The sequence below is a fragment of the Bombyx mori genome, chromosome 15 (genome assembly GCF_030269925.1).
Source record: "Bombyx mori chromosome 15, ASM3026992v2".
Lineage (NCBI taxonomy): Eukaryota > Metazoa > Arthropoda > Insecta > Lepidoptera > Bombycidae > Bombyx > Bombyx mori.
In genome coordinates this window covers 12,999,945-13,027,569 of record NC_085121.1, presented here as the reverse complement: position 1 = coordinate 13,027,569, position 27,625 = coordinate 12,999,945, and the positions used below count along the sequence as shown (strand labels likewise).

Genomic DNA, 27,625 nt, shown 5'->3' with positions numbered 1-27,625 from the left:
ACGTATTGGGCTGCGCTCCCGAGGTCTTTTCCCATCTACCTTACCAGTCACGATGAGCCTCTGGAGATTGCTACCATCCTTCCGTGCGATGTGACCAAAGTATTCAAGGACTCTGCGAAGACACTCGGATGACAGCCGCGAGGAGATTTTGAGTTCTTGCAAGATTGATACGTTGGTTTGAAATGCTGTCCACAGAATACGCAGCATCTTTCTCCAGCACCAAATCTCAAAGGCGTCAATGCGTCTGCGGTCTGCAGATTTTAGTGACCAGGTCTCAGCGCCATACGAAAAAATCGAGAACCATACCAGTTTGGTTTTGGTCTTTACGGATATGTTGCGATCTCTCCAGATTTTTCCGAACTGAGTCATGGCACTCTTAGCCATACCAATTCTCCGGCACACTTCCTTCTCGCACGAGCCATTGTTACTAATGTTGGAACCCAGGTAGTTAAAATTGTCCACTATTTCTAGGTCTAATGCGTCAGTGAGTTCCAATTTTCCAGACCTATCCACCACCATGACTTTGGTTTTGGACCTGTTTATGGAAAGTCCCATCTCCTTGCTTATCCACTCTATTCGGTCTAGAAGCGCAACCATTTCCGACTCATTCGCTGCAAGAAGAGTAGTGTCATTGGCGTATTGGAGGTTGGTGATTTTCACGCCACCAACTGTAATGCCACCATCCCAATTCTCGCAGGTCCGTCTCATTATGTGCTCCCCATAGGCGTTGAAAAGAATGGGCGATAAAATACAACCTTGACGTACTCCTTTGTGAAATTTAAAAGGTTTCGAGGTTGTTCTATCGACTCTTACGACTGCTTGACTTGAGCCATACAAGTTGCGAAGTTTGAAGTTTTGTTATATATAATATGTTTTACATAATTTTTTTATTACTTAGATGGGCGGACGAGCTCACAGCCCACCTGGTGTTAAGTGGTTACTGGAACCCGTAGAGATCTACAACATAAATGCGCCACCCACCTTGAGATATAAGTTCTAAGGTCTCAGTATAGTTACAACGGCTGCCCCACCCTTCAAACCGAAACGCATTACTGCTTCACGGCAGAAATAGGCAGGGTGGTGGTAGCTACCCGTGCGGACTCACAAGAGGTCCTACCACTATTTTGTTCGTGTGATGAACAAGTTTGTTTGCTCTTTGTTTGTCTGGGTGTTTTTATTTATATATGTATATATATGAAGTATTCTTAAAGTGGTTAAACAATAATATAAGCGTCCAATTGCATTTTCTGTACAATATTAAGAAAACAACATTTAAAGCCTTTATTTTCCAGAAATTATTTTACACAGTATTCTTGAATTAAATAAAACTAAACTCGTCTTTTTTCTAATGACATGGTATTATTTATGGCACTTAAAATATCTTTAAAAGGAAAATCTTTTTTTTATTAAACTAAAGATATTTTTTTTAAAAACTAATTAGGTTTTATATAAAAATTACATAAGAAAAGGTTTATGTTTACATATATTTAAATGTATGTCAGTTTCTGGTACCCGTAACACAGGATATCAGGATATCCTAATTTGGGGACGGATGACCGTGCCCGAGTTGTTCCCAGCTATTACTATTAATGCAATTTTTATGACCTCTAATTTTCATAATATTGAATAAGATAGTTTAATTAGCAGACAGGTTTTCTTGTGACGAACAAATTGATTGCTAATCGATTGCACTGTTAATTGGTCGTAATAATTTAACGATACGTACGGAAGCAGTAATGAAATGCGAGTCGATTCACAACACTGATTTCACTTTAAAGATAACTTACATGGGGAGTGCTCTGAGGAATTGTTCGAGATGATACCTTCATCTCGTTTTTACCATCGCACCGCCCGCCACCGGAGTAGAGTTCATTCATACTACTTGGAGCCACTGCGGTCATCCACAGTGCGTTTCCAGGGGTCTTTTTTGCCACGTACCATCCGGGTATGGAATGAGCTCCCCTCCACGGTGTTTCCCGAGCGTTATGACATGTCCTTCTTCAAACGAGGCTTGTGGAGAGTATTAAGCGGTAGGCAGCGGCTTGGCTCTGCCCCTGGCATTGCTGAAGTCCATGGGCGACGGTAACCACTCACCATCAGGTGGGCCGTGTGCTCGTCTGCCTACAAGGGCAATAAAAAATAAATAAACATTGGCCCTTCTCGATCAACCTACATATATTTCAATCAAATGTTTGAGTTGCGGCATTTTTTCAAATATCGCCCTCACTCTTTTCGAATATTCATACGTATACATTGATTGAATGTAACGCATGAATGTAATATGGCGTGAAAGCTAATAGCGCGTATTGGCAGCATCTATGAGTGGGCGCCACTTTTGCCGATTCAGAATGCAGTCCGGCTCGAAGGATGTTATAATTTTTTTCTTACCTAATCTGATAGCCTTGACAGGCTATGTCAGCGTAACCTAACAAGTAGGTGAGCTCACGATGCACAAACCTGACGACATTGCTAACACTGACCCTAGTACGAGCAGTGCTTCGCAGAATCTACCATTGAATCGAAAACGAGATCAACTGAGAAGATCCGGGGAGGAACTTAGTGGGCTGTGCCTGTGGGTTAATTTACTCGCCGACCCCTTCGTCGCAAGCAACGGGTTCGACGAAAACGATAACGAAACGAACCGCTATTTGGTTTAAGCGACATTTTTTAAATTTGACAGGAGAGCTTTTTAAAGTTTAAAAATTTGGAAAATATCATAACAAAAAATGCACCTTTAATCTCTATATATAAAAATTAATTGCTGTTCGTTAGTCTCGCTAAAACTCGAGAACGGCTGGACCGATTTGGCTAATTTTGGTCTTGAATTATTTCTGAAAGTCCAGAGAAGGTTTAAAAGGTCGATAAATATAAAAACGCTCGGAATTAAATAAAAATAACAATTTTGTTTTTCCTTTGATGTTCGGATGGATTCCTTTTGTTTTTATTTAAGATTAATTTATACAAAAGTTTAGGTCTTTTATTTATCGATTGAGGCACTACAAAGTCTGCCGGGTCAGCTAGTTACATATATAAATGTCGCATATTAAGCTAAAAGTCGCTTAAACCAAATAGTATTTCTTTAGCTTGATTTAAATGATGCTAAAAATGACATATTATTTTGTTTACGTAACAAAATAGAACAAGCATATCTTAAAAGGTCCAGATTGAGAAGTTCACGGTGTAGTTTGTTTGAGGCGCGACGGCGCAAAACAATCGAGGCACGTCGCCGAGCAGCTTTGAATGTCACGGACTTTCTTAAAATACGATCGTGAATCATCAAACCATGTAACTGGAAAAAAGGATGTTTCGGAACATTAAAATAATACACATACGTGCTTTATATTATTCTAATTAGGGAGTAAACGGCGTAAGCGTGTAATGTGGCAGTTAGGCATCCTATTATAGAATACAAGATATTTGACAGATGCCTGAATCTCGCATACGACATTTTCAATTTGAGTATATGCATATATGCAAGATTATTTTTAACTAGCGACCCGCCCTCGCTTCGCTTCGGAAACATTAAATTTTATTATTGATAGCTGAGTCCCGCGATGTTATCCGCGGTTATTGTCGTACAGCGGGTGACGCGCGGGGCGAAGATAGTCTTAAAAAAGTAGCCTAAGTTACTCCTTATATCATCAGCTACCTATCAGTGAAAATCAAGTAAAAATCGGTCCAGCCGTTCACAGAGATTAGCCGGAACAAACAGACAGACAGACAAAAATTGTAAAAAATGTTATTTTGGTGTATGTACCGTATACATATTCATATGCATGTAGTAAAAAGCGGTTATTTCAATATTACAAACAGACACTCCAATTTTATTTATATGTATAGATTACTTTTTTTTTGTACGGCAGAGTCAAAATTTTAAACGTTATCGTATGGTAGTTATTTATAGACACATCAAGTAAATCTGACAGAAGATTCAGCAAGCTGATTTCTCTGCAAACTCTGAAAACTAAGCAAATTTGAAGTGTGTCTGAAGTTAATCGACAATTTATAGTTTTAGAAGAATTGTCTTCCAAAAAACTGTTTACAAACAAATATAATGTGTTCGACACTTTCACAGCAATACGGGAATTGTAACAATCAATGTACTAAAATAAACTTCAACTACACTTTATTAATATAATCAATGCGTAAGTATATAAAAAGTACATAACATAAGCTTTTACAATTAAACTACGCTGGTTGAAGTTGACCATCGTGAAATTTGCATACACATTGCCAAATGTGCAGAAAAAAGGCCTTTTATGGGATTTTTTCCTACGTGAATGAAACTGAAGTTATTAAATACAAAAACTACCTGTTTTTCATCTAATGCATCTAATGCGAATAGCCTAAAAGCATAGATCAATATACCATTTTTCAGCGGATATATTCTCTTTTGTAATTTGTACGCATATATTTAACAAAGATACACCGACTCCGTGCATTAAACCTGATTTTCGTGATACAGAACTTTTCTTCATTAACCACGGAACAAATGACGTTATGAATTTTATATAAATAAATAAAGCAACTATTTATTATTACGTCTTAAGTGCTATACAATAAATATTAAGATTAAAGTCTTCAAGCTCTTGAAATATTCCGAAAATAATAAAATAGTTAGATATGCTTCATTGTTACCACAATAAAACTATTTAACTTCATTTAGTTGCACAATGTTTGTTGTGTAAAACTCTCTGACATTACCTTTGAATATCAATGGAGTAGTCCTTTGATCCAAGTATCGCTTATGAATAACACTTAGATGCCCACAAGCGCCAGTGAAAGTTCTCTCTTGCTCCTGAAAGGATTGAAGGTCCTAACGATCAAATACACCGACATTCGTTACATTATGAATCCTTATACTTCCACGTACCCGATTTACATAATTTTACAAGTACGTCAAATACATTCACAGGCGAGGGCATGTCTCGTTCCCCCAGGCGTGAAGAGCTTACTTAATAATAGATTTTCTCGACGCTAAACTTAGTTCTAAGCTATAAATTCAATTAGCGTCTTCGGAGGCGGATTTAAACTAACAATATACCTAAAATTTTTGGCACTGTTGAAGTAAATAGCACCTTACGTGATACGTCAACAAAATTTAAATATGTAATAATATAGGTTAAGACATTACCACTTTTTACTGGTGGTAGGACCTATTGTGAGTCCGCGCGGGTAGGTACCACCGCCCTGCCTATTTCTGCCGTGAAGCAGTAATGCGTTTCGGTTTGAAGGGTGGGGCAGCCGTTGTAAGTATACTTGAGACCTTAGAATTTATATCTTAAGGTGGGTGGCGCATTGACGTCGTTGATGTCTATGGGCTCCAGTAACCACTTAACACCAGGCGGGCCGTGAGCTCGTCCGCCCATCTAGTAATAAAAAAAAAAAAAAAGTTTTTTTTATGACGTCAAATTGTCCGGAATATTAAAATTGTGGGTGAAAAAAAGGATGTGGGTCATCCTTCTCTCGCATATCCTCTTCCACAGAGTCCATTTAGGTCTTTTTAGGACACCCCCCTCCCTTATATTACCGGCAAATTTCATACCCATGGTATTTTTGGCTACATGATCATCCTTTCTAAGCATAACATGCCACGATAACCGACCACTTTTTATTTAGCCTGTCACTGGTGCTACATTCAGACTTCCCCATAAATTTATACTACTTCATTACTGACAAACATTTGCATAACGCCTATTAATACGGATCTATATAAAAGCTGTTTTAATAACGCCCAAATGAATTCATATCTCAGACATAAAGAATGTGGTCAGGTGTTAATCCGAGAGGTTCCGAATTCCTTGGCGATAACGTAGTGTGTGACAAAACAACGGGAACGTTATCCCGAGGGATGTTTGCTCACCATGAACGTATTTACACTAGACATGTTAATGTTCAGTTTAATTTATAGCTCACAAACTGTTGGTTATACGTATTGAGTTTAGGAACTAACTACAAGCGGAACGTTATTTGTTCGTGTAGGTTTAAACAACTTTGTCGTGCCAGTGAATGTAATGTTGAAGGCACGCTTTATTTATTATGAACTGGTAACGTGATTAAGATTTTGACTTTGTAAATATGATGACGATTTCAAAATTAATGTTTTTTTTTTTTGTTTTTCGTAAATTTCACCGCTTACTACGTATGCGACTTCAAATCTGATTTTAATTAAATTGAAATAAAGAACACTTAAAGTTATTGATTATTTATAAAATTAGAACGAATCTGCTACGAATTTGACCGATTTTACTTTTTTATATTAGATTTACGTGAACAAGTGTATAAGTGCATATTTTCCTGTAAAAGTAAAAAAATTAAATTCTCTTCAAGTTTAAAATTTGTTTATATATCCACTCTATTAAATTACGTAACAAATCACCGCTGAAAAATCGGTTCTAATTCTAATCTTTAAAATACTCGCTCTTAAATTTTACATACGCCATTTTGTCGCTTGTTTGGCCTTAAAGTTGTTATTGAAACAGTTTTCTTTTTCCGTACAGAGCATCTCTTGGGACTATCGCATCGATCTCAAAACAAAACAGCGGTACTCTTCACGCAATTGTACCGCGGGCACGCGACGAGGACTCACACTCCTCTGGCGACCCTCTATGACGACATACGAACTCTCCTACGATCGAGTTCCGAGCATGACGTCATAACCGACATCGTCAACACGAGGCATCCTAAAGATTTGGTCACCAGCGCAAGGAAGTTCTTCAGAGATCTATTCCCGGTTGCGTATCAAAACGCACTCAGACTAGACTCGAAGCAGTTCACGCCGGAGTACGAAGCCTGCCTCAAAGATGCCTATGACGCCGTCCAGCCCTTCGGAGAAGTTCCGCAACAGGTGATATTCCATTTCTAATTATTGTTAAATATTTCATACTACCTAACTAATAACGAACTTAACCAGCGGTAGGCAGCGGCTTGGCTCTACCCCTGGCATTGCTGAAGTCCATGGGCGACGGTAACCACTCACCATCAGGTGGGCCGTATTCTCGTCTGCCTAGAAGGGCAATAAAAAAAAGCCTTTAGGTTAAGGTAGTTTTGGTGTTAATTTTGAGTTTTTGTTTTATTATTATTATTATTTGTTTTTTTGTTTTTTATTATAATATTATTATTGCTTTTGTTTTATGTTTTTTTTTTCTGTTTTATTCCGTTAATGTAGTTATTATTTTTATTTAATTTTGGTATACTACATGAAATGTTAATGAATGTAATATGGACGCAAAATCTAAAGTAAATGTAATAAAATAAATAAATATACATAATTGCAATTATTCATTTTTTGCATTGTTCGTTTATGTCTTGACATATTTAATGAACAAATTCTTAAAGATTCTTTTAAAATAAGAGTCGAAATTAAGTATACTTAACTAAACAATATATTACGTTTTTAAGCTTAAGAGCTGGTTTGATAAGAAGGTACTATGGTGAAATAACTCATCGCGGCGCCATACCAAAATAAGACAATTTTATTTTACCTTGGACCTGGAATATGTGCATACCGACACGAGGTCGCAAATTGCGTAGCTATCTTTGATCTACACTCACAACCATCATACTTCATAATAACATGACAACTTTCTGAACTAAGGTCAGATGATCAAAACAGTTGATTGCATTAAAAAAATACGTTTTAAGTTTGTATAAATCGCTAACATTGTTGAAGCTTTGGAAGATAAATATGTTTTGAATCGTTTATCAATCACTATATTATATTAATATTTCTAGGCTAAGAAGGTCTGTTAAAAAAAAACTTGAGAGGTGTCAAGGGACACCCGGATGGAACGAAGTTCCTTTCGATTAATTAGTGAAGGAATTGTAATAAAATTTTATTTTTTTTAAGTTATAATATTTTTTTTTTTTATTATTAACAAATATAATGTTATATAAACTTAATCAGTAGGCTCAATTTTCGTAATTACTTCATACAATATGAATTACTTCGTACAATAGCTTACTATAGCAAAAAGTGTCGTGACAACTTTTCGTAAGAATTTTTTCCGTCTAGCCCCCTTTCACAACGCGCGATAAGGAACTTCGTTCTAACTATGAGCTAATTTTTTTCAATATCGGTCGACAGACATTTTAGACGTAACCCTAGAAGATCCACTCCCCTGTAGATCGAGATGTACACTGCCTGACACAAACTGAACCCAAGTACCAGACGACTTTATAAATAAATATATTAACAAAGTGTGCAAACTTTTCCTACAAATTTAAACTATAGATTGGTTCATTATCTTGAAAATGCCTTAGTAGAAACGACCATTCAATATTTTTAAACAATGAAAACAATGAAACAGAGAATTCATTTAATTGAAAACTGTATTTATATAACTGTATTAACAAACAAACAATTCGTAATTAATCAAATTGATTCTTAGAATATAAACGAATATTAAGTATCATTATCTTGCTCTGGCCTTGATTTTACTAGTTTTCTTTTTGTTTGTTTTTTTTTTTTCACTTTTTACGGACATCTGATTCTTAGATCTGAGTTTTGGATTCACAAAATAGGACAACTCATTCTCGAGCTTTGGCTGTGTGGAATAAGCTTTCAGAAAAGTTTCTTAAAGCACAAACATTAAACTTCTACAATAAACTTGAAAGGTTTGACAAACGCCCATTAGCGAAACCTGTGCCTGTGTTTTGTAAAGTCGTAAAATTTCAATTGTTGATGTTGAAATGAAATAAATTATTTAAGATGTTACTGTGATTTTAGAAGGCTCAAAGTCGCGCAGCGAGCTATGGAGAGGGCTATGCTCGGCATTTCTCTACGTGATCGAATCCGAAATGAGGAGATCCGTAGAAGAACAAAGGTTGCTGACATAGCCCGTAGAATTAGTGAACTGAAGTGGCAATGGGCCGGCCACATAGCACGAAGAGAGGACGGTCGATGGGGCAGAAAGATCCTGGAGTGGCGACCACGTACTGGCAAGCGCAGTGTGGGACGGCCACCTACTAGATCGACCGACGACCTAGTAAAAAGCGCTGGGTCTCGTTGGATGCAGGTGGCAATGAACCGGTCGCACTGGAAATCTATTGGAGAGGCCTATGTTCAGCAGTGGCTGGCGATAGGCTGAAATGATGATGATGATGATGTGAAATATAACTCTTAACGTAAGGCTGGCTGTCAGCTTGCCCATTTTCTACATTGATAAAGCCCAAGTCTGCAGTCACATTCCATTTCTAAAGTATCCGAATTGAATCTACGAGTTTCTATAACACTGAATTATATAATTTTTGCATATGATCCAAATTCTAACAATTTTAAGTCCGTTGCGAGATCCAAAAACATTCAATTACCTTATTTGAACCATATCGTTCAGTTTTTTCGTGTGATTGCCGCTATGAACATCGGTTGTACTGCAGTTACAGTAGTTTTTTTTTTCCTACTTATGTTGATAGCATTGAGAGGCTATTTCAGCTTCGCCCTTATTTATTTATGTAAGTGAGCTCACGGGGCTTAAACCGGGTGTGTTGCTAACACTAGCCCTAGCAAGAGCAGTGCTTCGCAGAATCTAGCACCAGATAGGAAACGCGACCCACTGAGAAGATCCGGCGAGAAACTCAGTGGGCTATTACAGTAGTGGGAGTGAGTAGCGGATAAATACTCAATACTAAATAGTTTACCGCTTTATTTTGTTGACAGCTCGGCGTTTCCCTGTCTCAGTCCCTGGAGGCAGCGCGAGTGCTCTTGGACATGCTCGCGGTGGGCGCCGGCGCTCTGACCTCCGCCAACCACGTGCTCGCCGGTATTAACGAGGAATGCTCCAACAAGCTACTCCAGGCCGCTGGGTGTGCGCGCTGCGCTGGATTCGACGCGAGACCATGCAGGAACTACTGCTTGAATATCGCTCGAGGGTACGTACGTGTTCAATCAAGCGCCGCGTAAATTTAATTTAATTTATTTTGTCCTATAGACGAAGAAGCTAACTATCCACATAGTGTTTATTTATTTTATTTTATTTTATTTATTTATTTATTTATTTATGTACACACAAAAAGAAAACATAGTACAGAGTAATAGGAAAAATAAGTACAAAGGCACTGTTTATTTCTTTAAGAAATCTCTTCCAGCAGACCTACGAGAGGATTATGAGAATAATAATTAAAAGTGATGAGTGTGTGTAGAACAGCTAAAATAACATATACAACATGAGAATTCTAGTAATGCACATATTGTTATAGCAAATATTGTTAAACTTGAATACAAAATATTATAAGTAACACAGTATATACGAAGAGTATAGAACAATGATCATTCGATTGATGAGAGATAGAGTTGTTTGACCTTGTATTTAAAAACAGAAAGAGACTTGCAAACTCGGATATCAGCCGGCAACGAATTCCACAGTCTGATCGCGTGTACAGTAAAGGAGTGAGAAAAGAAATTGTTTGATCGAACTCATAGATATCCTAAGAAGGCAAGACCGTTCCGCGGCAGAAAAGACATTGGTGATGTAGTATGCCGGTTCACAGTCATCATCTTAGGCCTTACAGCCCAGGGAGGGCGTTAGCCTAGTCCAGTATGTCTCTCCAGACTGCTCTGTTCAGGGATTTCTCCTTCCAGTTCCTGACACCATAACTTTGAAGTCGTGCTCTAAGCCATTTAACCATCTAACTGAGTTTGGGTCTGCCACGATTTCTGCGGCCCTCTGGTTTGCCATAGAGCAGTTGTCTTGGCATTCTGGTCTCCTTGCAGTTCACAATACCACACCCAAATAAAAAAACACATTCCGAAATAATAGTTTTTGTTAATGTATAGTATACAATAGAGATGATCACATTAGGTCTAAACGAATAAATACCACGTCACCTATTTCCTTTCGTTCTATTCAGAATGTGGACCCTGAATAATTGATAGTTCCAATCATAACTGATCTAAATATCTAATTTCATTATTAATTAATTTAAAATGTGTTTTTGAGTTTTTTAAATTTGTAGCTATAAATAAGTTTAGCGATAGTTTTGGAAATTAATCCTTCATCATCCCTATTCGGGTTCGAATCGTTCCGTTTCTTAATCCCAAGCTGACGGCGTGTAAGTAGGCGGGCTTCGGACAGCCTGCCGACCGAGAGGGCTGGTGGTCGTGGCGCCGACGACCGCCAGTCCGGCGTCCCGAGGGGGAGGGTGATGGGAGAGATGTGCTCCGCACTAAACGCTTCACTTTCCCCTTTTGCCTTTTCGTGAGCTCTGTCTGTCATGCGAGGTTTGGATGCTGGTTGTTGAGCGACAGGAGGTTTTAGTCAGTTCGACTCCGACATGCCCCGCCCTCCATCCCCAGTGAAGGGCGGAAGTGCGGCGATTTCCTCCTGACAAAAAAAAAAGGTATCTAAACAACACACAGTCGACTTCCAGATACTTATTCGGGGATTCTAATAATAAATAAAAAAATACTGGTAAAATTTTCATTAAACTTTAAAAGGCCTCATTACTCTTCCGCTAATTATTTTCTTGCGGCGACTCCGAAATGTATTATGGAGTAAGTTCGAAAGATTCTGGCAAGCGCGAGTACCAAAAAACTTTGAAACAGAACAGAATCGTTGCTCTAATTAACCGCGGCTTGTGGCCTCGTCTACAACATTTGTTGTACGGACGAACAACACAACAAAACATTATTAACCCTTAGTTAATAATACCCGTATAATGGGTTTGTGGAATCTAAAATTGAATTCGAAATTTCAAAAGCAAATATTAAACTCAATGTAAACGTTGCTTAAGTCTTTGAAACACGGAGCTACTAGTAGAGCCTTCGAACGCACAATTCAGACTTATTATTATTTTATTTTTTCATTACTAAAATATCTGGTGGTAGGACCTCATGTGGCTGGTGGTAGGTCCTCATGTGAGTCCGCACGGGTAGGTACCACCATCCCGCCTATTTCTGCCGTGAAGCAGTAATGCGTTTCGGCTTGAAGGGTGGGGCAGCCGTTGTAACTATACTGAGACCTTAGAACTTATATCTCAAGGTGGGTGGCGCATTTGCGTTGTAAATGTCTCCAGTAACCACTTAACACCAGGTGGACTGTGAGCTCGTCCACCCACCTAAGCAATAAAAAAAAACCGGCAGACTTTGATCTGTCGTGGAAATAAATAAATAAAAACCTGAGATTTGATCGCACCGTCATCTATTAGTTTCAACTATAAACAAAACCCTATTAGGACTATTACGAATATTTGAAGACCAAGTAGCCAAATCGGTTCTCAAGTCTTGTCAATTGATGCGAATCCCAAAAATAGGTTTTTTTTATTGCTTAGATGGGTGAACGAGCTCACAGCCCACCTGGTGCTAAGTGGTTACTGGGGCCCATAGACATCTACAACGTAAATGCGCTACCCACCTTGAGATATGAGTTCTAAGGTTGACCCACCCTTCAAACCGAAACGCATTACTGCTTCACGCAGAATTAGACAGGGCGGTGGTACATATCCGTGCGGACTCACAAGAGGTCCTACCACCAGTAATACGAGAAATACAGTTCTTAGTTTCCATTACATATTGCATATTCTTAAAATAGATTGACAGGTCTACTTTTGTGACGTAAAAAGGAAAAGTAGTACGACAAATCCCACCTAAAGATAGTAATGATGCTTTTTTTCTTAGGTGTATTGGATCTCTCTTGGTAGAGCTAGACGGGCCATGGTCTAGCTACGTGGAAGGAGTGGAGCAGCTCACCAGGATAGATGCTGACGTCGCACTACGAGAACTCGACACCAAAGTATCAAAAGCAATAATGTACGCTCTCGAGAACAGAAACATTTTGGAGAATAAGGTAGGCTTAGAACCGTCTATCTCTATGTTCCTTGATTCATTGAAAATTAACAATAAACTATAACAAAACGAGACCTTTTTCGAATTCGATCATTTTATGTGTATCAAAAACAAACGGTTGACAAATTTAATAAAAGTATTTCAATTTGGTTGGCAGCTTTTGCAAAAATAAATGTTCATGATAAAAGTTTGAGCAGATAAAATATTGTTTTTAAAACGATCACTAGAATATGGAATGTAAGATAACTAACTATACTCACATTCTAAATAATAAATATAATCTTAACAAAACCGGCAAACAATATTGTTTTACTATTCATTGACTGCGCAAACTAAAGCGAAAATGGTTAATCAAAGTTACACGATACCGTACAATCCAGACGTCGTCTGATTTATATTTGAGTTACATTACGTGGTTCCAATAACGTGAATATACCCTATTACATTTGGCACTTTGGGTAAGCGTCTAAGGTATACATGGGGGCATACATGGGGCTCCTGCTTGCCAGCTGATGTAGTCGGTTGATAAACAGGCCACCGATAATGGTCAATTTTAAAATGAGAGAATCGGCGTAAAATATTGTGGTATTAAGCTTACTTCGTTATTTATTTTCCAATGAAAGATAACATAGGGACACCAAAATCGTAGTTGTCCAGGCCTATCAAACGATAAAATCTACCGCTCAGATGTCCGTGGACTTACTATATGGCTTACGTAATAGGATTACGAAAAATAAGTTACAATGGCAGCAGTAAACTTTGAGATGAATCGTAAAACAACTCCTATTTTTTTCTTTTTAACTTGACCCACCCACACCCTTTGGCGATGACGAATCAAGTGTAGTGTTCATTTCATATTTTTCATTTCATATTTCAAATGTTGAGTTGTGAAATTATAATTGAATTTAACTATCAGAGCCGTAACACTTATAAACACTAGTGGTTCCCTAGTAGTCGCAATTCGACTATAATTAATAAAAAATTATAAATTTGAACATTATTATTGTTCTATTATCAAAGACTTCAAGATACTTCTATACGTCATTTTGCCAAGACTACACTACAGACATTCTGAATTTGAACACAGACTAAACAATAACAAAAGTTTGACAATAAACAATGTGTTGTGTCAAATACATGGTATAGTGTTTATAAGGTTTTTTTATTGATTTAATGTATTTTTTATGCATAATAAAAAAAACTACATTTTGCACTATTTTCTGTATAAGTGTGGGAAATTTCATACTCCTCCATCCGCGCAATTTTCGTAAATAAATTTTTGCTTTACGTATTAATAATATATAGATTGACAAAAGCATTCCATAATGTAAAAGTGTGATAGTGTAATTAGACTAGTACACATATAATATATTCTATCACATATACCTATATAATAGTTTAATTGTTTGCAACTAACGCGTAAGTAATAGGTACATACTTCAATCCGTTCAAGCCAGTACTACAATATAAATTATCTTCGATAAAATATCGTTCCGGATCGACGTTCAGTATAATTTTATTTGATTTACAGCTGCATTCCAACTTACAGAAGTTCCACGTTTTGCACGCTATTTTAGCATGAAAATGCTATTACAATCACGATACCGTGAATCGTGGTACTGGTTTCCCTTTGGGTCACCAACCGATCAAATGGAATTGCAACTTGAGAGGAGATAAACTATTAAACTTTACAGCTCCGCGATCGTTTGGCAGCACGCCACACGTGCCCGAAACAAGCGGACAAACTCGGAATTTTCAATTATTTAAAATCAATGGTCGCTAGTTCACGACACGATCTGCATTTCCGCATAATAAAAGTTTGTGGACGCGAGGAACCAATCATTGTAACAAAGGGAAAAGTCTATTCAGCGATCGTAAAGCGTGGAATCTCTTTATAGACGTGCTCGCTTCGTATTACGAGACCATAAACATTGTTGGAAACGGACGTAGGAAGGCCAGGTCAGCCGTGGGCGCGGGTCGACGAAGCATCTTAGGCACCCACTCCTATCAACTATAGAGAAAATTACTAAAGTAATTTTATCTCACACATTAGCAATCTAATATAGAGCCGATAATAGCCATATTGTAGCCTAACTAAAATAAATCTATCTGATCTCACATCAAAAATATTCTAGGCAGCGTTTTATTATATTCGATATTCGAATGTAGGAGATCAGAATGCCGAGACAACTGCTCTATGGCAAACCAGAGGGCCGCAGAAGTCGTGGCAGACCCAAACTCCGATGGTTAGATGGCGTAGAGCACGACCTTAAAGCTATCGGTGTCAGGAATTAGAAGGAAAAATCCCTGAACAGAGCAGTCTAAAGAGACATACTGGACCAGGCTAAGGCCCACCCTAGGCTGTAAGGCCTTAGACGACGATGTTTTATTAAATTATTAACCGACACTAGTATATTTGCGGAAGATTCTAAATTCATCACTTCTCCTTGCTCAAACGTATAGAACTGTTTAAAGTGAATATAAAAATAATGACCACGAGATTCGTGTCGGTCGCTCACATATTTAACATAATACCAAGAGACATTATTATAATAAACGTTTCTGTTAATAATATGTTTATGGAGGATACATAATAAGCGCGTTGCGGTGGCAAGAAGACAAATGAGAGACGACATCCCGTTGAGTCATATCACTTGAACGAGCTATAGTTATGTCATTACGTTCGCAAGGACACTGTTTCCGTTTGTTACCCGTGGTATGCCCCTGTCGTTTTAGAATATTTCTTTAGTTGATTATTCGGACTTGTTCATAGAAATAGTAATATGTCATCTTCGATCAATTAGTAACCTTTGATCAGGGAGTGTATTATGCAATAATGTATACAAAAATATGTATGTAAAAAAAATATACTAACTAATCGTTGGTAGTTCAGGGGCTATTCCAATTTTTTCCCTACCAATTCCTGGTAAACTAAGAAGCGATTCCAGCTACACCCAGATGGGTACGTGTGAGCTCACGGGCTCAACCTGAGCGAATTTGCTAACACTAGCCCTAGCAAGAATAGTGCTTCACAGAATCCACTGAGAAGATCCGGCGAAAAACCAATGAGCTGTGTCTGTGGGTTAGTTCGCTCGTCAAACTCTTCATCGTAATCGACGAGTTCAACCAGAACGGTAACCGGTGCTTGAGAGACATAAAAGCATCGAGAGTGAATCCGGGGGATCCGACAAGACGTGTTTCAGGCGTTGGTGGCTTTGCGTTGCCCCATCGCTGTCGTATAAGACTATTCCAACTACGCGCGTACTGGTACGTGAACTCACGGCCCTCTATCTGGAAGGGAAAACAGTTTTTGAATTCTTGTAGTGGGCTTGAAGTTTATTTATTTATTGGAGTTTACTCCTTTAGAATCGATTTACATATATAGGCCCGGGGTATGAAAATTATGGGGACCAAAATCGTACTAGCATGTCACACGAAATGCGTTATGCGCCTGATTGGCTCCTGATTGCGTGATGCGTGCGCGCGCCAATCAGGAGCCAACGCGCGGCCGCGTTATCGCAGGTGACGCCGGGCTGCTGCGCCGGCAGTCCGCCACAAAGCCTCGTACTGATCGCGCGTTTCTCTCATTATTGTTTTTTCATATATTTGTTAGTCGTTTGTTTTGTGTCTCGTTAATTTGTTAATAATCTGTAGTGTATCGTGTTGTCGTAATATAGAACTATTTCTCGTATTGTTTCGTTTAATTTTTTATATCCAGTAAACTCCAGTCGTGCGTCGGAGCGGACACACACACTTTTTTTTTATTTATTTATACTTTATGCACAAAACAAAACTTGTACACAGGCGGACTTAATGCCATGGGCATTCTCTTCCAGTCGACCATAGGGTTGTGCAGAGATAATGCATGGTAGGTGCATTAACAAAAGAATAACAAACAACAACAACAAAACAAAAAAAGAACAAAATCAAAACAAAAATCTTCCTTAAAGTAACATCTCAGTATTATAGAATACATATAATGTTAAATATAGGTACTTATATAGATTACATATGACTCTGTATGCATAAATAAACATACTACAATTTAATATATCTATGTATAAAATAGTAAAATACATACATACACGTAATTACACGTAGCGTAGCATACATACAATGTAGACCTACCTGGTCTAGCTCTATTCATGGTTATTTAATGAAATATTTTTTTGGGTGACCATATAATATTTCTAGCTGAGTTTCTCGCTGATTCTTCTTTATGGCGAAATCATGACGATATAAAAGTCTATAAAAGCCTATTTCAATTAAAAAACTTTTATTTTGTATAAAATACGCCATAACAATTTTATCTGTGTTATATTTCAATATTATTCTATTCGAACGCTAAATTGGTTTATGTAGATCATGATAATAGCTATCGATTCAAAGCAATTAAACTTTTAGAAACTAACACATTACTATTCATTGAATACTTTCGTTAAAGCTATTGATATTTTGGATATATCTATATAGATTACTATTATGTTGTCTTCTTTTTTATATTTTAAACTCTGCATATAGTATTATATGATTTACTAGCGACCCGCCCTCGCTTCGCTTCGGAAACACTAAATTTTATTATTATTATTGTTATTCATAGCTGAGTCCCGCGATGTTACCCGCGGCTATTGTGTGACAGCGCGGAGCAAAGCTAGTCTAAAAAAAGTAGCCTAAGTTACTCCTTATATCATCAGCTACCTATCAGTGTAAGTCACGTCAAAACTGGTCCAGCCGTTCCAGAGATTAGTCGGAACAAACAGACAGACAGACAGAAAGACAGACAAAAGTTGTAAAAAATGTCATTTTGGTGTATGTACCGTATATATAAGTATATTCATATGCATGTAGTTAAAAGCGTTTATTTCAATATTACAAACAGACACTCCAATTTTATTTATATAGTTTAATTATTGATATGTATAGATTGGCTTTCACATGTGTCACTTAAACGAAATGCGACGATGTAATCATACCCATATTTATCATTGTGCCTTAGACGAATCGTACTCAAGAAGCCCTTCGAGTCACGTAACTGTGTCAAGATCTCGGAGTGAACTTCTCCGTCGAGTCGTGTCGCCTCGTCGTTTCCTCCAGTGCAATTTACTGGCGCGCACAATTCTTTTAACTAATGGTCCCACGGTAGTCGACTATAGTCGATTTTCGTATTTTGTACTGGTGGTAGGACCTCTTGTGAGTCCGCGCGGCTAAGTACCTGCCTATTTCTGCCGTGAAGCAGTAATGCGTTTCGGTTTGAAGGGCGCGGCAGCCGTTGTAACTATACTGAGAACTTAGAACTTATATCTTAAGGTGGGTGCCGCATTTACGTTGTAGATGTCTATGGGCTCCAGTAACCACAATAACACCAGGTGGGCTGTGAGCTAGTCCAATCATCTAAGCAAAAAAAAAAAAAATTGAAATTATAAGTTTGTACACCGTTATGATTCTATTGTCAATATTATACTTGTATAATCACAGATTTCGTCAAGACTACACTTTAGACAAATATGAATAAAGACAAAAAAGATTTAATCTATTCTCAATTTGACTACAGACTACCTATAAATTAAACCTAACAATAAGAAAAGTTTGGTAATAAACAAATAGTATGCATACGTGTGTGTGTCAAATGCATGGTAGTGTGTGTAATGTTTTTTTTTATTGATTTAATGTATTTTTTGTGCACAATTTAAAAAAATATTAACATTCTGCACTCCTTCTCTATGTTCTCTATAAGTGTGAGAAATTTCATACTCCTCCGTCCGCGCAATTTTCGTAAAAAGGGGTACAAAGTTTCTGTTTCACGTAGGTATTTTAATAATGGAACCACTGCCCACGGATGTGATGGCTCTGTCTGCTTCATTAGTTCCTTTCATAGAAACGTTAGGTGATACTTGGCAGAGGAAGTCGCTTGTTGAGACCGACGTATCTTGATGCTTGCGAACTATAGAATTTAAGGTCTTTAGATAAAAGTATCATTTTGCTAAACCGAGCTAGCAGATTAATAAATATGAAAGGTTATATAGACTCTATATCGAAGTAATGAAGTTGTGCTGATTTTTAAATATGTTTACATTTCAAGAGGATAAACTTGTTAGTTAGATAAGTGATTAAGAGCGCATTTTGTTTGATGTTAATAATTAATAATTTCATTTGATAGTAACTGTTTAACGGTAGGCAGCAGGATGGCTCTGATCCTACCATTGCTGACGTCCATGGGCGATAGTAACCACTCACCATCAGGAAGACCGTGAGCTCGTCCGCCTACAAGGGAAATAAAAAAAACCTATTTCAATAACAACTAACATGGTCTATTAACTGTTATTGACTGACATACCTACGTAAATAAACATATCGAGGGGTATTTGGCTTAAGCGAGATTTTTGAAACTTAGAAAAATATCATAACAAAAAAACTTTTTTACCTCTTTCCATTAAGTTTTCAATTGAAGCCCAATTCAAACTTATTCAATACTTAATTGAAGCTCAATTCAAAACATCGAACTATTGATGCTAATACCCAAATAAAACGCACGTTTGAATACAAAGGTCAAATGTCGCGTATTAAGCGAAATGTCGCTTAAGTCAAACAACCTTTCATCCCTCGATATAATTATAAATTTTCAAACGAAAATAAAACTTAACGACTGAATATTTTAGTGCTGAACAATCCACTGTAATCCGTAGTGTTGTTTTTTTTTTGTTATGGCAATTACAAAATTGCCAATTAAAACGCCATTTTACTTGAAGGATCACTCAGTGTCATTGACACTTAGTCCGAGTACACGAGCTCAAAGCGAAGAGCTGTATTCAGAGAGTGCATCTCTTATTCCATCACGAGGTTGAGAGCGCCGGCGTCCGCCCACGCACTCACCACGCTTTCACCTCGCGAAAGTCTGTACCTACTATGATAGCATTTCAAAGACATAAAGCCGGTTGTTTTCTATCGAATCCTACTAAATAAACGACTTGTTTATATTTTTATCTGATGCCGAAACGCAATATAACTTGAAAACGCAATACGACGAGAAAATAGACACTAATATATTTTTTTCATTGCTTAAATGGGTGGACGAGCTCACAGCCCACCTGGTGTTCAGTGGTACCTGGAGCCCATAGATATTTACAACGTAAATGCGCCACCCACCTTGAGATATAAGTTCTAAGGTCTCTAGTATAGTTACAACGGCTACCCCACTCTTTAAACCGAAATGCATTACTGCTTCACTGCAGAAAAAGGCAGGGTGGTGGTACCTACCCGCGCGGACTCACAACAGGTCCTACCATCAGTAAGAAATTAGCTAGTTATTTCTAAGCAGCGGCAAACTTTTGTAATACAATTTAATCTTAGAACACATTAAATTAGTACAGTACAGTACATACTTTTCATAAAACTAGAGGTCCCGCAGTAGTCGAAATTCGACTATAATTAATTGGAATTGTAAGTTTGTACACTATTATGATTGTATTTTATACTTCTATAATCACAAATTTAAATACTTCTATAATCACAAATTTCGCCAAGACTATACTATAAAAAATATTAACAAAGACAAACAATATTTAATTTATTCTCAATTTGATCACAGACGTCAAGAACAAAAGTTTGACAATAAATAGTATGCATGCGTGTGTGCGTCAGATACGTGGTATGTAGTGTGTGTAATGTTTTCTTTATTGATTTAATGTATCTTTTATGCATTATTTAAAAAAAATATTAACATTGTGCACTTCTTCTCTATATTCTCTATAAGTGTGGAAAATTTCATACTCCTCCGTCCGCGCAATTTTCGTAAAAAGGGATACAAAGTTTTTGCTTCACGTATTAATATATAGATTATCTGTTACTGTTGACATACGTTTTGCAATCAGACTTATCTAATTAATTCCGGTACAATTTGACCTATAGGTCGTACACCTATAACGGAGTTCGCCTACACGGGTACACGAGCGATACGGAAATATTATACGTTACCATTTATGATAAACAAGAAAGCTATAAGGTTATCATAGAGAAGTCATTATTGCATGTGGAGTGTTCGCGCGTGGGCGAGTCACCGCTGAGAAGCGTGGCCCGCGATTTATTCAGACATCAAAATCGTATTCATGTATCAATACACGCCGTAAACGGCTTATGACGGCTTTGACCCCTGCCCAAATATTGTAAAGTAGCCTCTAGAATGATGTTTAATCTATACTTCTATACTATCTATACTATTATTATAAAGAGGAAAGATTTGTTTGTTTGTTTATATTAAATAGACTCCGAAACTACTGAAACGATTTGAAAAATAATTTCACTGTTTGGAAGCTACACTATTCCGGAGTGACAAAGGCTACAATCTTTTTTGAAAAAAATAAGGGGTCCTTACTAAAACTCCAATATGGTAACCCAAGGTGTTAAAAAATTACCTAAAATATTCCTTACACCACGTGCCCTGCGAAAACTATTGATGAGAGAATAAAATAATGTACTACGACTTTGTAGAACACATTATTATTTACAAAAAGTGTCGCGGCAGCATATGTCTAACTATTATAGTTATGCCACAATAAGTGTTCTTTTATTTAAAAAAATAAAACAACGTCAAATATTGTTGAAATTTTTGTTAAAGACCCGAGCGGAGCCGGAGCGGGCCACTAGTATAAAATAAAAACGAAGATTTACGATCGTTAAGATGAAACTTTAACGCGGCGACTAAAGCGTTAATGAAAGACACAGTAATACAAACTAGTATCTAACAGATATCGTTTAGTTTTCCCTTTAGAGAATATTGTAAATGATATTTTTTATCAAACTAGTATGCAATTTAAAAGAATGTTAAAGCCGAGTGCTTATTTTCTTGTTGTTTTTGTAATAAAGATAAAAAATAAATATAATAATATCGCACTTACATTTATTTACTATGTAATCAAGATTACAGAATAATTTATTTCTTTCGATGCGTGAACGAGTATACGGTTCACCTGTTATTAAATGGATACAGGAGACCATAGACATCACAAGGTCAAAGTCAAGTGAATAGCCATATTCACGTTATGACATCGACATATTATTCTATGATCGCTACACCAGAGCCACAAATATTGCACTGTTTGCAAAATACTATACGAATTACAAATTATAATTAAGTTCGTATTTAAATTCAAAACACGTTTCTGTGGACACAGGATATCCCCTTTTTGTATGTATGTATGTTGCGATAATCCCGCTGATACGTTTTCTTCTACACTCAAATATCGCTTCGCTTAGAACTTGGGTATGATAATCCTAATCTGAATTCGTAATCTTACTGCTAGAGCGACGTTACGTGACACTTATAAGAGTTGTCAAAATTTGCGCCCTTTTTCAAATTTAGAAGATATATCTCGAATATTCCAACGGCTAAATATAATTTATGGCTCTAATGAAACACGTCTCTTTTTTGGCAGCATAAAAGTTGATATTTCAAAATGTCACGCGACCGCTCGATTGATCCGAATAAAATCACACAAAAACACTTACATAATACTGTTATTATAATTATATTCCAAGTATATATCTTCTTCCTAATCATTACATCAATACAAGGTCGTACAAAGACCCGAGCGAGTAGTTCAAATCTTATGATTAATTGGTAATCAAAACAACGCGCTTAGTCATAGGTCTTATATTTATGGTAATCTAATACATGTCTCGACGCTTCTATTTGATAAACGAACCTTATAGAGAATGTTTGGCTGGCTTACATTTTAACACATTCAAATTAGGTTGGGCATATTTTACAATAATCTACTCGAATAGGCATGTCGGTTTGTTGCGGTATCTAATAGTGACCTTATAGTGACTTTGAATACTGTCGTAACGAAAGCACAAATTACTTTGGTTCCTTATTGAGATGTTTTATTAGCGTTTAATTAATGGCTTTCATAGACTATTAATATTCATAGATATAGAATGAGAATTTCTCTGCTATTGACTGGAAATTGCAGAATGCGCTCTGACTATTAGGAAATGTTTGAAAAACGTCATTTTCTTGATACTTACCGCGCCTAACTTGTTTTATATTGATCGTACCATAGTAGTTGGGCGGAGGCTATAGTTTTTGCGCGGAAGCGGAATAAAAATCCATCGGTCCCCACAAATTTTCGCTTCTAAATATCATTGTAATGTAATATGAGTTAGACTTCTAGATTAGACAGATCGAATATCTTTATTGTTAACAAATATTAAAAAAATAAAATAAAAGGATTTGAAATAGTAGGATAACTTGTAGTTAATTTTAGAATTAATGTTTTGCATAATTTTTAAAATCAGGGATGTAATTCCTGCTAATTAAACTAATTTAACTTTGTTTTGGAATTTAACAAACGTAATCATGATGTAGAATAAAATGTTCCTAGGTGTTTTTTTGTACGTTGAGTTGATTAAATTAATGATAGCTCATTTACGCGCTTTTCTCTTTCGTAAGCGTTCTAATCTTCGTAATAGCATTGCGTCCAAAAAACTTTGTATGTATTCTGATTTTATTCGATTCATTCTATTATATAATGAGTATAATATGTATAAGATTAAAATTATTCTGAAATTGAGTACAAGTTTGCCGCGGTGTTATTCACGTCAAGTCAAATACAACAGCCATTACAGTAAAATAGGGTTTTCTTTGCGTTGTCATACATTTACTATCTCCCACACAAGTTAATGGCACACTCGAAGCGTTAACGCCAAATCCTGTTGTTTCATCTCGAGCTCAGTGATTACAATTAAAAATTTATATTAGTAATTTATGAAGTCGTGGCCTAAAGGATAAGACGTCCGGCGCATTTATATCTAGCGATGCAACGGTGTTCGAATCCCGCCGGCGGGTACCAATTTTTCTAATGAAAGACGTACTTAACAAATGTTCACGATTGACTTCCACGCTGAAGGAATAACATCGTGTAATAAAAATCAAACCCACAAAAATTGTAATTTGCGTAATTACTGATGGTAGGAACTCTTGTGGGTTCGCACGGGTATGTACCACCACCCTACCAATTTCTGGATAAATAATAATCGAAAAGAAATATCAATGCTAACCGAGAATCGTTTATATGGATTTATTTTGAAACACTCAGTAGTTGGCGTTTACGACTTTTGGTTGTAAATTATTATATCAGATTAGCTTAGAGATCGATAATCTATATATTAATACGTGAAGCAAAAACTTTGTATCCCTTTTTACGAAAATTGCGCGGACGGAGGAGTATGAAATTTTCTACACTTATAGAGAATATAGAGAAGAAGTGCACAATGCTAATATTTTTTTAAAATAATGCATAAAAGATACATTAAATCAATAAAGAAAACATAACACACACTACATACCATGTATTTGACGCACACACGCATGCATACTATTTATTGTCAAACTTTTGTTCTTGACGTCTGTGGTCAAATTGAGAATAGATTAAATATTGTTTGTCGTTGTTAATATTTTTTATAGTGTAGTCTTGGCGAAATTTGTGATTATAGAAGTATAAAATACAATCATAATAGTGTACAAACTTACAATTCCAATTAATTATAGTCGAATTTCGACTACTGCGGGACCTCTAGTAACATTTAATGTACGTATTAGATTTGTTTGTGGGTAATACGACATTATGTGAATTTTTGCATAACCCTATTTGCCGAACTTGTGAATAAACACGTGCAGTAACAAACGACATGGCATCAACGTTTGTACAACACCGCGACTTATCGCCATCTGCTGAATAGCGATACGATCTAGTGTGTGCGCCATTTGCTAAGCGACATTGCATTCCTCTTTGGTTGCGCACTGCCCTCTGCAGTTTCATTACGAGATCATTAATCTGGGTGCTTTGTGTCGGTATAAGAACCGCTTGTCTCTTTATCCGCAACTATAAAACGTTTTGATAAAACGTTGAACATATAACACGACAAAATTGCAAATGAATGCAGAAAAATAAGTATGCAGCGACTTGGCTCTACCCCTGGCATTGCTGAAGTCCATGGGCGACGGTAACCACTCACCATCAGGTGGGCCGTATGCTCGTCTGCCTACAAGGGCGAAAAAAATAAATAAATAAAAAATCACAGGAGAAAAATACTATTTTTGTGCAGCGAAATGATTGATTCTAGGTACGTCAAGAATGTGGTCCTCCGTCGACTGTGGACTCCGGTCTCACGCCGGCCCCACCCACGCCTGGTTCGGTGAGACGAGACGACTTCCGAGCGCCGCCTCCGGACACGGAGCTTCTCCAATTCGCGGCGACCCTCGCTTCCACAAAGAGGCTGTTCAGCACTGTCGCGGACAGGCTGTGTGACGAGACCGACTTCGTTGATGACGTCAATGAACACTGTTGGAACGGACAGGCCATTGGCGAGTGAGTAATGTTTATAAATGTGCGAATATACTGTTCCTGACGCATGTTTCTATTGCGATTTGCTTGTTAACAATACGATGCTCAATTACCTAAAACACGCATGGTTTTTTTTTAGTAACTACAGATCTAAAAAGCAAATCCTTGTCGTTTTTCGATTATCACCTCTAATTTGTGATTCGTGTAACATTTGTTATGATGAAATCGATTTTATACTGGTGGTAGGACCTCTTGTGAGTCCGCGCGGGTAGGTACCACCGCCCTGCCTATTTCTGCCGTGAAGCAATAATGCGTTTCGGTTTGAAGGGTGGGGCAGCCATTGTAACTATACTTGAGAGCTTAGAACTTATATCTCAAGGTGGATGGCGCATTTGCGTCGTAGATGTCTATGGGCTCCAGTAACCACCTAACACCAGGTGGGCTGCGAGCTCGTCTACCCATCTAAGCAATCAAAAATATATACCTAGTCAGGTCATAAATTCTGTCACATGTTTAATGTAAAATAATTGAAACAAGTTTATTCATTACGTAACCATTCATATACCAAAATGAACTTAACAAAACATAGATTCTTATGACACTAAAGTTTATTCAAAATGACCTCCGTGATTTTGAATACAGGCCTTCAATCTGCGCGGCCAGTCGTCTATCGCAGCACGAACGAGGTCCATGTCAATATCGGCGGCTGCCTTAATCAAGGATGTCTTGAGTGACTCCAAATTGGGATGAGGCTTTGAGCACGCCTTTTCCTCCAAGTGTTGCCATATCTTGTAATCTAACGGATTCAAATCTGGACTGGAGGAGGGCCAGTCTTCGTGCCGGATGAAGTCGATTTCACGCGCCGCCAGCCAGTCTTGTGTGCTCTTCACTCTATGAGCTGGCGCCGAATCTTGTTGGATTACCCAGTGCCTGTTATTGAACATGGTATGAGAAACAGGTTCCACAAGGTTCGTCAGGACTGTATTTTGATACACAACTGCATTCGTTTTTACACCTTTCTCACAAAAATGTACCTCTGTTAAGCTCCAATAAGAAACTCCCAACCATACCATGAGCGAGGATGGAAAATGACCTCGTTGGACACGCGGAATACGGTTGCTCGCTTCTTCACTACTGTGTGCGTACACCATATCATTTTGTTTGTTGTAGCTCTCTTCTACGGTAAAAATTTTTTCATCCGAAAAATGAATTTCCCGATATTTTTTTCCCGCGTACCGCTTCAACAAAGCGCGGCATCTCTTCAGTCTCAGGTCCATTAGACGAGCATTCAAACGATGTCCTGTTTTTCTTCGATATGCCCGAAGCCCTAAGTTTTCATTTAACACCCTTTTCACCGTGGTTCTGCCTAACCCCATCTGAAGGGCCAACAGTTTCTGCTTACGTTTGGGATTTCTTTGAATTCGCGCCTTCACAGCTTTTATCACTGCTGGAGTCCTAACAGACCGAGGGCGACCACTTCTTGACCTGTCATCTACACTAGAGTCTTCATTGTATCGTTTGATGGTACGATAAACGAATCTTTTGATCATATTCAAATTTTTCAGAATGTTAAAAATTTTAATTGGCGCGTTTCCGCAACGATGCAACGCAATAACTGCAACACGGTCTTCTTTAAGCGTCCACTCCATGTTTAAAAAAATGAGTAAAATTCTAAAAGTATACATTTTTATTTTCATGAACAATTCGAAATTCGAATTCAATAAACTTTTTTGTGGCCAGCATTCTAAAAGAAAAGTTTTTACTGTGTGACAATACTTATGACCTGACTAGTTATATTAGATTATGACTCAATGAAAGTTGATAAAATTCTTGAGCTTGAAACATTACCCTAAATTCGTTATCGGCTATACAAACTTATAAAATTTATTTTGGTACACAGATACTCGAAACCATTGGTGCCTTCATCGACACTTAGCAACCAGAAGTATAATCCTGAGATCACACTGAACCCACCACAGGACCCGCGTCTTCTTAACATTGCCGATAGACTGCAGCAAGCCAGACAGGTAAATTTATATGAAAATTTAATTTATTGTCAAGCATATTAATTTTAATGATAAGTACCTACCGCCATTGTGTCCATTTCTGCCGCAAACAGTCGTGCATACCGGCTTAAGAATGGTGCAGCCGCTGTACAATACAATGGAGGCTTCGACCTCAAATCAAATCAATTTTTTTTTTATTCAACATAAATGAAAGTACATACTTGTTGAACGCATAGACCTATATAGTAGGGACACGACATATTGTTCTATACGTACAATTGCTTATATAAATAGCACCCATTTTGAAGGCACACACATAAACATATATCTATCTCGTTCTTACTCAGCACTTTAACTCGCAGGAAAACAATATAACAGTATTTCAGTGCGTACATAAAATGAAACATGAATATACGTAAATATCTCCGTCTCCGTCTAATGAGGCCGAAAATCCGCCATGTTGAGCGCACCAAATGTCATTGTCACGTCAGTTCGGC

The 27,625-nt window shown here is 37.4% G+C and overlaps 1 protein-coding gene across 3 annotated transcripts in view; it reads left to right on the top strand.

Moving 5' to 3' along the window:
- The window catches only part of LOC101743158 (division abnormally delayed protein), a 147,905-nt gene that overhangs the window by 110,550 nt on the left and 9,730 nt on the right, over window positions 1-27,625 (top strand). For all 3 annotated transcript variants that reach the window (XM_004922946.5, XM_062672696.1, XM_062672695.1), the window contains exons 3-7: window positions 6,501-6,847; window positions 9,659-9,870; window positions 12,614-12,782; window positions 24,902-25,146; window positions 27,023-27,149. In XM_004922946.5, coding sequence (XP_004923003.1) covers window positions 6,501-6,847; window positions 9,659-9,870; window positions 12,614-12,782; window positions 24,902-25,146; window positions 27,023-27,149 — 1,100 coding nt within the window. The remainder of the gene's footprint in view (window positions 1-6,500; window positions 6,848-9,658; window positions 9,871-12,613; window positions 12,783-24,901; window positions 25,147-27,022; window positions 27,150-27,625) is intronic.